This window comes from Macaca thibetana, chromosome 3 (assembly GCF_024542745.1).
Source record: "Macaca thibetana thibetana isolate TM-01 chromosome 3, ASM2454274v1, whole genome shotgun sequence".
Lineage (NCBI taxonomy): Eukaryota > Metazoa > Chordata > Mammalia > Primates > Cercopithecidae > Macaca > Macaca thibetana.
In genome coordinates, this window is record NC_065580.1 from 61,279,480 (window position 1) to 61,292,547 (window position 13,068).

The 13,068-nt window shown below is 33.5% G+C and overlaps 1 protein-coding gene across 8 annotated transcripts in view; it reads right to left on the bottom strand.

Annotated features, from left to right (window-relative positions):
• Nucleotides 1-2,106: 2,106 nt before the first annotated feature.
• Nucleotides 2,107-13,068, bottom strand: part of CACNA2D1 (calcium voltage-gated channel auxiliary subunit alpha2delta 1) — a 501,837-nt gene continuing 490,875 nt past the window's right edge. For all 8 annotated transcript variants that reach the window (XM_050782803.1, XM_050782805.1, XM_050782801.1 and 5 more), the window contains one exon: nt 2,107-6,182. In XM_050782803.1, coding sequence (XP_050638760.1) covers nt 6,066-6,182 — 117 coding nt within the window. In that variant the 3' untranslated portion in view covers nt 2,107-6,065. The remainder of the gene's footprint in view (nt 6,183-13,068) is intronic.

A 13,068-nucleotide genomic window follows, 5' to 3' on the forward strand; every position in this document is an offset into this window, starting at 1 on the left:
GGAGCTGGTGGCCTTGGACACGATTTAACTCCTCTGGGCTGCTTCATGTGAAAAGAGAGCACTTAGAACTGCATAAGCTCTCTGTCTTAGAATCCATTAGCTATTTTTTTAAACCTTGAGCATTTTTTTTTTCATGGAAACTTCATCCTACAGTATAAGAAATGTTTTAAATCATTCATCCTTACCATATAAAGTTCATGATGAACTTATTTTTTAGATTAAAAAAAAAGTTTCAAATGACCCAAAACTATTACATAATAAATCATTTGGGGGAAAATTCTACACATCTAAGAAAAGCCAAACTTTGACAAAATTTCATGAGTATACATTTTTAACATATTAATAACTAAAGTATACAGTCTGATATTCGGGTCCAGGTTTTTATTTTATGCAAAAACTTCCTGAACTTTCATAATAAATGCATTAAGCATTTATTAAATGTGGCACATTTGACAACTGGCATATGCTGAGTTTGTTCATTTTTTCTTATCGCCATAGCTATGAACCTACTTTAATGTGACATACTTACTAAATTGGGCAAGTTATATTCTTTTCCAATTATGGTAGTGATATTAAATTTTCTTCTCAAATACATTTTTAAACAGTTCATTTATTGAATATAAAACAGCATTGTTGAGTTGTATAGCAATTTATAAGAAAGTATATAGGTGCTCTGGTGGGTAACTCCACTTTGAGATACAAAACATTTAGGAATTTAGAAATGTCCAAGAACTTGAATTTATTAGGACTTCATACCAGTAATTAAAAATTTTCAGCAGTAGTGAAAACTGGTGGTCAGAGGTAATGTGTCTTACAGATCTAAAATTCTAAGGCCAACTTGAATATAATGCAAAGAGAAAAGACTACCAATACATGTCTATGGATATACAAATGAATAATTCTAGTTTTATAAATCTAGGAAGTAATAGGGTTAATGGGCGGGGGTGGATGTTTGATTGTTCAGTTTGTTTTAGGTAGAGGTGTTCCAAATGACTTTAGACCAGAGGGAAAGAAGCCTGTTGAGAAGGGGGATGGAATATCCTTGAGAAAGAAGAACCGATGAAGCAAGGTCCCAAGAGAAGAGGCAGGAGTGGGATCAAAATGATTGATAGAGGAAATGAAGGTCTCTGGGGAATGAGAAAATTAAAGAGAGAAATTGGTATAGAATGAATCCAGATGTTCAAAAAACAAACGAAATCTACCTTACACTTTTGTGTAGGTTTTTTTTCTGTTAAAATGTCTTTATCAGACATGGGGGTCAGATTTTCCAGTAATCACCATCATGGGTACCCACATACTACAGTCCACCCATACGTAGGTATTTTTCAGATTCTCCAGATACAAAAAAGATGAGTAGGCCTATATTCTACTAGATTCCATACAGTATCAGGCTTATCACTTTATCAGGTAAGCATGGAAAAGCAGGTCATAAGCTGGCGTAAGTGTAAAAGGAACCTAATAGGGTTTTTAGGGAAAATTCTTTATACTTCATTGCCTCAGCTACTGTTCAAATGTTAGATGCATAGAAGATAAGCACATTTCAGATACTCTAACTTGTTTCTTTTAACCTACTTTCCTGAGGTCTTTAAAGAAACATGGCAACATTTTTGCCTAGGGAACTTTTTTTTGTAAAAGAAGTCCAAAGTCTGATTAAGTACATTCCTAAATGCCTTGATAGAGAAGGCAAGTTAGAAGGTTAGACTTAAGTAAAGGTGTTGAGTGAATTGACAGTCGTCCCTCTGTGTATGTCGGGGAGTGGTTTCAGGATGCCCAGATGTATCAAAAGTCTGGAAACTGGCCCCGCAGAATCTGGGTACAGAGAAAGTAGGCCCCTGGTATATGTGGGTTTTCCGTTTTGTAAATACTGTATTTTCAATCTGCATTTGGTTGAAAAAAATCCATATAAGTAGATCCATGCAGTTCAAACATATATTGTTCAAGGATTCACTGTATTTGTGTGAGTTGAGGTTTGTAATTGTAAAAGCACTATTTAAGCCCAACTTTTATCTCCACAATCCAGAATTCTCTCTTAAAATATATTTATGACAGAGCCATCTGTCTCTTCCAACTGGATCTTTAAAAAAGCAGAAAACCCAAACCACGTGGTGACTTTAAATGATAAACTTTTATTCTGAATATACTGTTTTTGCACAAGATTTAACACAACATTTTCTGGGATTATAAATATTTTATAACAGTATTATACAAATTTTTACAAAATGTTTTTATCAGGCTAGATAATTTTCACAAAAGTGTCAAGAGAACAAAATAAAGGGGAGAAAAAATCTATTGTTCACAAAAGCCAGTTGGCCTTTTGCATGAATGCACACCATTTTAATAAAAGTATTCCTAAAAGCATGATGTGACACTCACATAACACAACAAAAAGACAGCTTGACTAGGTCACATTATAAACTGAATTGGCATCTACACAAGACAGTATCCCATTAGTTTCAGTGGAATTTCTTTGAGATAACTGTGTGAACTAGAAATAAGGTAGATGAAACTATTGGTAAGGGTTGTTTAATTCTTTAAAAATCTGGAATTTTTTCAACACTCAGTATATTGTATTGGTTTGCTCTTCACAGAAATATACTGTGAATATTAACATTCTGCTATGGGAAACAATACAAGTTTAGATGAAAAAATATTTAAAATTTTGGGCAAGTGAAATAGTCATTCCATTCTATTCTTTTAAAAAAGTCACAACATCCATTTTGTTTCACTAGGTCAGACTATACCATTAAACATTTTAACGTCTAACATGATCAATGGAATAGATCCAGAGTTTTAAATTAAGACAAAATTTAAGCTTTGTTGGTCACAGACAGAGATTTAAATGAGATTTAAAATACAAGAGAGCATCAAATAAGCAAGTAACACTTGGGTTGCAAAGGTCACTTAAAAGGGATACTGCCTATTTGAACCCCATAAGGCCAGTTTTAAAGTTAATAAAAGGAATATTATAGGAAAACTTACAAATGGCAGCAACACTGTTTTTTTTTCCCCCAAGTTAAGCAGTAATGCCTCAAGCATTAGAAACATGAAAAAAGATCATACTAAAATCTTATAGGCCCAGGACCTAAAAATCTCTTCAATCAAACTTGCTAACTATGTCATGTTAAAAACCTGTTACAAATATGGACCACGGTTGGTGTTTGGCAGTAATGCTGGTTGTTTAAATGAGGAAAATATAAAGAAATCATTAATGCAAAATTCTTTCTTGTTACTCAACACCATCGCCAAGCTTACTTGAATTCTGTTTTAGTGACTAACTACATTAAGCCACATGAGGATAACAAAAATTAAATAGTAAAAGCAGTGTATAATTTTTTTTATTGTTCTTTTATACTGTTCAGTCGTTGGAAATCAATATTAATAACAGGCTATAATTTAAGTTCTTGTCAACATAACTCACAGAAAAATACTAAATGTAATATAATAATTTGATGGGATGAGTGTTACTGTCTTAAAGAAAAGTATGCTATAAGCATGAAGACTAATATTAGTCATGGGAACAATTTTTAATCAGCTTGTTCTTACCCAATTTATAATTGTATTTGTCAATTTGTCAATAATATATAACTCTACAGCAGAAAATAAAGGTTTATAGCAAAACTCATGCATATAAATATATTTTGATGGCAAAAGAAATCAAATAGGATCCTGCCAAGAGATGCCAAGTTTAACTGCGATTAATACAATAACAGTGTAATTGATGAGAACATATAATCGACATTAGCCATGAAAATATATTTAATAGATTTTGAACATAATTTTAAGGTAGTTTGTTGTATGCTGGAAGCAATTCAATTGTTTTAATGTGCATTGTTTATATACACAAACAATTTTATATTTTGATACCCCCTTCCCAACACTATCATGATTTAAGATAGTCTAGCAAAAATTGAACAATAACTTTTAAATATTGAACAAACAACATGATTTAAACGTTGTTACTAGAGTGAGAAGTTTTTTTCCACATATATTTTAAATCACTTTGGTGTTTTCTAAAATGTCAATACCAGTTATGAATGACACTACAAAATCACAACAATGCATTAGAAATGGTAACTGATGTCAACTCTTAGAACAATAGTTGGCAAAGTGATTCCATTTCCCCCTACCCCCTTTTTATTGAAAAAAAAATCTTAAATAAAGAAATGTACACAAATGGTACCTAAGGTATATTGGTGGTGGGAGGGAATTACAAATGTATGCAAAGCTAAAAACAAAACAAATATTATCTTTTAAACTACGTTAAATTATTGGTTATATCTTTGATATGTGGAGCATATTAAAGCATGCTGGATAATGTTAATAACTTTGACTTAAAAAGGATATGTAAGAAAATTTCCAGCATATACACATACCTTTAATTGGCATGTTCCAAAAAAAGAAAAACTGCATTTTATCATAAAAAATATCTACATACGTTCAGCCTTCAGTAAAATTATTAACTATTCTTAGAATTACACATTCATAGTTTTTACCCTTTCTTCAAATACTGTTTGCTCCAGAAAATAATTTTTAAAAGCATAAATAATCTGCTACCATATTAGTCTATAATGAAATATCTGATTTACTACACTAACCATCATTTTCACCAATGAGGCTGTATAAAAAACAACTTTTGTTATTCACAATCAAGTATTCATGTGCATACATAGAGATTCAAGGTTTCCTATTTGTTCAGATTATTGTAAAACCCTTATCAAATTGCATGGAAATTTTGGTCAAACGATCATACCATTTAAAATGGAAGGGCAAAAGCAGCAGTAGCAGGAACTTTTGGATTGTATGTGCTACCATTGAAACGAACAAAGAGGAAACCTAGGATGAATCTTCATTGAGAACATATATGTACTTTTCAAAAAATAAATGTGTCAAATCTGATTTATGTACTTAAAATATCTGTACATAGGTTATCAGGCGAAAGCACGAATCTGTATAAAATTCATTAATTCTCATTTCACCATTTATCTAACCCCAATCATTCAGCATTTACATTGCACAGTATATTCAGAGTAGTTTAACAACATTTTAAAAGATGACTTAAGTGCATTTACACTGCAAGGTTCAGATTCTTACATAACAATAATATCACTCAGTTAACTTTTCAATGACTACACTCTACAGTAAGAGAAAAAAGAACTGAAAAGTTAAAATAGCAGCAGCATCATGCAAAATACCCTTGGTAAACCAAAGTTCATTTATCACAAGAAAAACATTTCCCCCTCCCCCCAACAAGCTTTTCTTAGAGCATTTTTAAATATCTGGCTAGCACTACATTACTGTGAACAAAAGAAACATTACATCAAAGCACTTATTAAGGGCTTGCTTACATTTATAAGGAAATATGTCACATATTCTAATTTCTCCCTCAAGCACCTTTAGTTTAATAATTTCTTAGGTACTATTTTCAAACCATCAGTTCATTACTCCATCAAAATTTAATTGGTCATCAATTGTGTTTTATTTTTGGCAAAGAAGCCATTCTTCATAAGGCATTTGATTCATGGCAAATTTTTCATAGAAAATTAGCCATTATTTGTGTTTCAACAATTTAGACCAATGTTAATTCTTTCTCTATACATTTCAATAATTTATACTCAAAGCAGGAATTAAGTTTTAACAGAAGAATAAGTGAAGGCAAAAATAATTTCTTTCCCCTTAGAGATTTTCTTAGTAAAACTGCAACAAGTCAAAATTCCAGGTCAATATCAAGACATTTCTTATGATTCATAAACAATTGTATGGGGAACCCTTTCACATGTAATCACCAACAATGCAACAACAAACTCCCAAATTTTCCAATAGAGGACACGTATAGGATTTTGCTTTGATGTTATACATAGATGATGCAGCATTCACACACGTTTAAGGATCTGACACCCTGACATGCAGCCAATGGGTGCCTTAGGAGTCTGCGCCTTAGTGTTATGCCATGGTATAGGCCCAGGTAATATCTGTCTGATTTTATAGCTGACCCTACTTTAATGTAATTGAGGGCTCATGTTCTGGCAGGGTCTGCAGTTTAATTATGCAGATTTGGTTTCAGAAGGTCACAACAGGCGGTGTCTGCTGCCAGATACCAGCCAAAGTAGTAGAAACTGGATTCCGAAGATATACCACAGGGAGGGATTTAATCCAGAAACACCACCACAGTCAGTATAATCCTCCTGTTGTAAAAAATAAATAAATAAAATAAAAATAAAAATAAAAATCTTGAAAAATCTTTAGTAACACATCTTTTAGAGTAATCCATATTTACTTCACTTCTGAACTTACCTTATAAAATTGCTTTAACTGAAATCCAAATAAATTACTTTCTCCTGGATTTTATCATTGAGGAATTTTGGTTAAAGCAACTTCCCTAGCATCATTTGACAAATGCTTTAAATTTTTAGTTGTAGATTTTTATGATTATGAAAGAAAATAATAAATGCTGTTTGAATAATAATTTTAAAGTAAAAACTTTCATAGTATCAAAAATCCTATATATTTATAAATACAAGAAGTGTAAAATTTAATAGGTTTTGTAATTCCCAAGAATTATGATTTTAGCAACTATGCTCCATATGGGAAAGTTTGGGACTGATAAATACATTTCCATTTCCCATGTTTCTTACACAGTTTCTAAGGTTCAACATAGCGTGCAATCATAGCATCTGGACCTTCATCAAGAATTAAAGTAAAATGAAGAATAATGTATTTGAACCATAAACAATGAAAGGACACGGAAAATAAATATCCAAAATAAAGAGCTAAGCTAGGAAGAGATTTGTCTTGAGACAATGAAGAAATACTAGAATGAATGTACTCACATTAACTCCCCACGGTCTAGTGGTAGCTCATTTAGTTCCCTCTTAATGCAAAAGTATTATTCATCTTTTATTCCTAGGTTCTATATTTGATAACAATTTCCACATCCTTTAATTCCTTTTAACATAGTGAATTTCATTTTTAAAAACCTCATATTAATTTTTTATTTTTTATTTAATTTCAATAGTTTTGGGGGAACAGGTGGTTTTTGGTTACATGGATAAGTTCTTTAGTGGTGATTTCTGAGATTTTGGTGCACCTGTCACCCAAGCAGTGTACAATGCACCCAATGTATGTAGTCTTTTATCCCTTTCCCCTCTTCCTCCCGAGTCCCCAAAGTCCATTATATCATTCTTATGCCTCTGCATCCTCATAGTTTAGCTCCCACTTAGAAGTGAGAACATACAATATTTGGTTTTCCATTCATGAGTTACTTAGAAAAATGGTTTCCAACTCCATGTAGGTTGCTGCAAATGCCACTATTTCATTCCTTTTTATGGGTGAGTTGTATTCCATGTTGTATATATACCACATTTTCTTTACCTACTCATTGGCTGATGGACATTTAGGTTGGCTCCACATTTTTGTAATTTTGAATTGTGCTGCTATAAACATACACGCGCAAGTGTCTTTTTCATAAAATGACTACTTTTCCTCTGGGTAGATACACAGCAGTGAGACTGCTGGATCAAATGGTAGTTCTACTTTTCGTTCTTTAAGGAATCACCATACTGTTTTCCATAGTGGTTGTATTAGTTTACATTCCCACCAGAAGTGTAAAAATTGTTCCTTTTTTTTTTTTTTTTTTACCACATCCATGCCAACATCTATTTTTTTATTATGGCCATTCACGCAGGAGTAAGGTGGTATCACATTGTGGTATTAACATGCATTTCCCTGATAATTAGTGATGTTGAGCAATGTTTCATATGTTTTGGCCATTTCTATATCATTTTTTTAAAATTGTCTATTCATGTTTTTTTGCCCACTTTCTGATGGGATTATTTGAAAGACCATATATTTAAACATCTTTAAAGAATCTAATCCAAGGTAGGTGTTCTAATAATCAAAATAATAGGTTGAATAATTTTACAAAGATTCTAAGTTCCCAAAGAATAAGAACTTTGACTATTTTCGTTCACCAGGATTTAATACAGTGCTGCCACATAGTAAATATATAAAAATTATTTCTTTAATTGTATTTTAAGGCAGCAGAACTATTTTGTTTGTTAAGAAGAAAGAAAGCTGGGAGAAAAGAATCTATGAAAATAATTTTGGTTTCAATCAATTTACCTCCCAAATCTAAACAGAATCATAAAATAATCAATTATTAGTCTTTATCCTATTTGACCTTTCAGAAGCATTTGACAAATATATAACATTGTCTCCTTGAAATACGTTCTTGTGTATCTTTGGCTAACCTACTCTTCTGGTTTTTCTGGAAACTTGTTTGTGTATTTCTCCTTGGCTTGACCTCCTTTTCTTCATGCTGTCTACAATGTTAGACTTTTCCAGGTGTTACTTCTTTCTCCTTCTTTTTTCCTTTACGCTTTTTTCCTAGATGATCTAATCTAGTCCTACAGCTTTAAATTTCATCCATTTCCAAATAACTTGCTCTTTTATATGTTCAATCCTGTATTCTCCTCTGGTCTCTGAATTCATTGATCTCTACTTTCTCCTCTTGTATGTCTCATAGGGATTTCAAACTTGACTTGCCCCTAATATAATTCTTCTGGTATCAGTAAATAGCACTTTTAGAGTAGCAGATAAGGTCAAAGACTACAAGTAATGTACGATCCTCTTTTTTTCTCAAATCTAATTTTTTTTTTTTTTTTTTTTTTTTTTTTGAGATAGGGTCTCACTCTGTCACTCAGGCTGGAGTGCAATGATCTTGACCTCCCTGGGCTCAGGTGATCCTCCCACCTCAGCCTCCTGAGTCGCTGGGACTATAGGTGTGCATCACCACACCTAATTTTTTATATTTTTTGCAGAGTTGGGGTTTCAGCTGGGAATCCATCCTCTAACTCTAGCTTCAAAATACATCCCCAAACCTACTGCTTGTCACTACTGCAGGTCCAAGTCACCATTACTTCTTCCTTCCGTTTTGCAAAAGCTGCCTCACTTGTCCCATGGCTTCTACTCTGCCCTTTTGCAAATGCTTCTCCAAAAAGCAGTCTTCTTAACGCCACACATTCTTTCACTCCCTGCTCAACATTTCTCATCATTCTCAGAGCAAAATCTACATTCTTTATTAAGGTCTACAAAGTCTTATGAGGTCTGGAGCCTGGCTGCCTCGTCTTCCCACTTTTTCCTCTCCCACATACTCACTCTGCTTCAATAACACTGGCTGCCTCTGCAACAGGCCAAGCTCTTTAGTGCCTTTGCATTTGTTTTGTTCAGATGCTTTTCTCTCCAGGTAGGGTAACCAGATAAAAAACAGGGTACCAGTAATAATTGAATATGAGATAAAAAAAATACTTTATATAAATGTATTTCACACACAGAAGAGTGGCTAGATACATAGTAACGATTTGATAAATGAATAGTAGGTACTCAATAAAGCAGCACATACTGACTGGTTAGAAACACTATGAGGTATTAACTTAAAGAAGTCATTGTCGCTTAACCAGGAGTACTCCCCAGTTATGATTAAGTGTTAATTTGAATAAAAATTACCACACAACAAGACCCATTTGTGTATTAAGAATATATTTTGTCATCTTTATAATCTACAAATGTGTTACGGAAAGAAAAATATTCTCTTTGGCCCTTATTTCAGTGTTTTTATTTTTATATTTGGGTGTTTTTTGTTTCATTTCCTCTGTGTGATGATGAGATATATCTGTTTCGATGGGAGGTGGTAGTTTAGATAAGTTATTGGGGCTCCCTGTAGTCTGCATGTCAATTCACACTGAAAAATGTGCCTTTTAAGTTTCCTGATCATGTCTTCCCATACATTTTGCATTTCAAGTCTTATTATGGGATACATTCTAAATCACAAATGCCCTGATGTGGGAGCAACCCAGCATTATCTCCGTCCTATAGAGACTGAAATCCCACTGGCACCATAACCAGATATAATAAATCGGTCTGATTTTTAAACGATTATTTAAGTAGAAAACAACATATTGGTACTTTAAGTTTAGAACATTAAAATGGAAGAAGAATCAGTGCCAATATTATATATTTATTTTAAAATATGATAAACTAATTTTATTAGACTTCCTTATAGGGGAACGTCTCTTAAAAGATTGTGGTGTTAAAGATATCAACTGAGGCCGGGCGCGGTGGCTCAAGCCTGTAATCCCAGCACTTTGGGAGGCCGAGACGGGCGGATCACGAGGTCAGAAGATAGAGACTATCCTGGCTAACACGGTGAAACCCCGTAAAATACAAAAAACTAGCCGGGCGAGGTGGTGGGCGCCTGTAGTCCCAGCTACTCGGGAGGCTGAGGCAGGAGAATGGCGGGAACCCGGGAGGTGGAGCTTGCAGTGAGCTGAGATCCGGCCGCTACACTCCAGCCTGGGTGACAGAGCAAGACTCCGTCTCAAAAAAAAAAAAAAAAAAAAAAAAAAAAAAAAAAAAAGATATCAACTGAGAACTCTTTAGTCCTTTCTCATTACTCTTTAAAAAAATCTAAACCATAGTAAAATTCATATGGTATTTGCCCCCAAAGTTTTCTTTATACAGCATGTGTTACCAGTGACTAAAATCTTTTGAATTTTACTGTTGCTAAACTCTTACTCTGCTTTTCTTTCCCCATTCAGAACCTGGGACAACTAATGGCATACAGTACAAGCTTAATAATTTTTAATTTATTAAATTTAGAAATACATTTTTCAAAAGAAAATGTTCTGGTCATTTGGCTAAAAGGTTTTTGATCTTTTTTTTTTTTTTCTGAATTATAGCCATCATTTAATTTCCTTCAAAATGCAAATCACTGTTGAAGACAGCCATCAAATCATGGATTAACTTTTGAATTCAGGTAAGTCTGTACTAAAGTTACCACCAGCAACTTCAAAGAAAATCTATATTTAAAAATTTTTAGGCAGGTAGATACTGCATAATAATAGGAATAATGCCCCCAGCAAATAATTTGTTCTCCTACATGGCACCTTAACACTCTTACACATTTACTCGAGAGATAGGCAGTATATTTATTCAACTCTTTAAATGTAGACAGATTATGTACCCAATACTATGCTTTATAAATTGGGTTTGCATAAAATAATTTCTCAATGGACAGAATTGGCTTGCCTTACTTCTTTGATTAATAAACGTTAGCTTTTTCATTTGCTTTTGTACTTGTGTGTGACTTGAGTCTTCACAAAGCTTGTTATCAAAAAGTCTTGTTTGAACACTTGCGTTCTGATGAAGTCATCATGGTATGGAGCTTCATAATTGTTTATGTATAATCTTTATCCTTCTGGAATCTACAGGATTAATGGCCCTTTGGTAGGCTTTGGAGATTACACTACCATTCTACCTTGCTTGTGAGCAGAACCTAATCCAACAGAAATTGCTAGTTTTAGCCAGACTATATTGGAGCATAGACCATGACCTTTATTGGTCCTTAATGTGGGAAATAACTGCCAACTAACCTTTCAGTACTTTTTGTAATGATTTTTTTTCAACTTAATTGTTTCAGAGAAAATAATACTTCCTCTGATATCATTATATCAACATTCAAATAGCACTAAGGGGATTCACTGTTCTATACTGATAACTGTGTTTTTAAATACTGAAACCACATCTTGTTAATGTAAAATATACACCATCTATATTATGTATTCCTGTGATATAATAATATAAAGGAATCTCAAATGTGTTCTTTTTAGAGATCAGGATATAGATTATACAACATCTACAATTATGAAGTTCCATACCATGAGGACTTCATCAAAACTCAAGTGTTCGAGAGTTTTTGATATAAGCTTTATGAAGACTTAAGTCACACACAAGCAAAAAAGATAAGCAAATGAAAAAGCTAACATTTATTAATCAAAGAAGTAAAGCAAGTCAATAATTGTCCATTGAGAAATTTATTTTATGTAAACCCAATTTATAAAGCATATTATCCGGTACACAAATATCTAGTTGAGTCCATGGTGATACATAATTATTTCCATGATAGATTTATAATGTATCATAATAGGAAAATGTTATTTTGTGTGTGTGGGGGGGGTTCTTAGGTTAAAAAAAATTTACATTCACTGTTGCTATAGGAATTTTTTTTTTTTTTTTTTTTTTTTTGGAGACGGAGTCTAGCTCTGTGATCCAGGCTGGACTGCAGTGGCACAATCTCGGCTCACTGCAACTTCCACCTCTCAGGCTCAAGCAATTTTCCTGCCTCAGCCTCCAGAGTAGCTGGGACTACAGGTGCGTGCCACCAGGCCCAGCTACTGTTTGAATTTTAGCAGAGATGGGGTTTCACCAGGTTGCCCAGGCTGGTCTCAACTGCTGACCTCAGGTCCACCTCGGCCTCCCAAAGTGATGGGATTACAGGCGTGAACCACTGCGACCAGCCATTGCTATAGGTTTTTAAGAGAAAGGTAAAAAGAGAGCTGGCCTACTCAAGACCAATACTTATATATTTTTTAGTGTAATTGATAACCTATAAATCTTACCTAAAAATTCTATGATTGAGAGAAGTAAGCTTTTGAATGAAGGGAAAATAAGGACAATTATGGAAACATATTTGGTAACACTTTTCTTGTGTAATCGTTGACTACCTATGAACTTCTTTAAGGAATCAATAATATTTCAAATAGTTGCATACATATCAATTTTTAAAATGTTTATATGAAGATATTTAATTTTAGTATTTTAATTATTACAGTAATGTTTCCTTTGTTTGGAGTCTTTTGCCATGAAAACCATTCTTTTATTATCCCAGAAGACAAGTGGTTATTTTCTGAGACTCCCTCTGCTATTCTACTCCCCACCCTCTACCACCCCTGCCTGTGAATTCACTCCATTCATAGTAATGGCCACATCTCCATCTAGTGGCTTCCTAATCAATGACTACCTGGAAACCGATGACAAACACAACAAACGTGTGTGCTCTAGTAACACAATCATGATGATTCCAGAGCATTAGAAAATAAATTGCAAAACAGTAAATGAAGAACTAAACGCAAATGCAAGCGCCGAAACCTCCCGTTAGTAGTACTGAATACAGAACTCAGAAATTTCTTCAAAGGTTAATAATTTTGGGCTAGATAATGTAATATTAAATAAAAT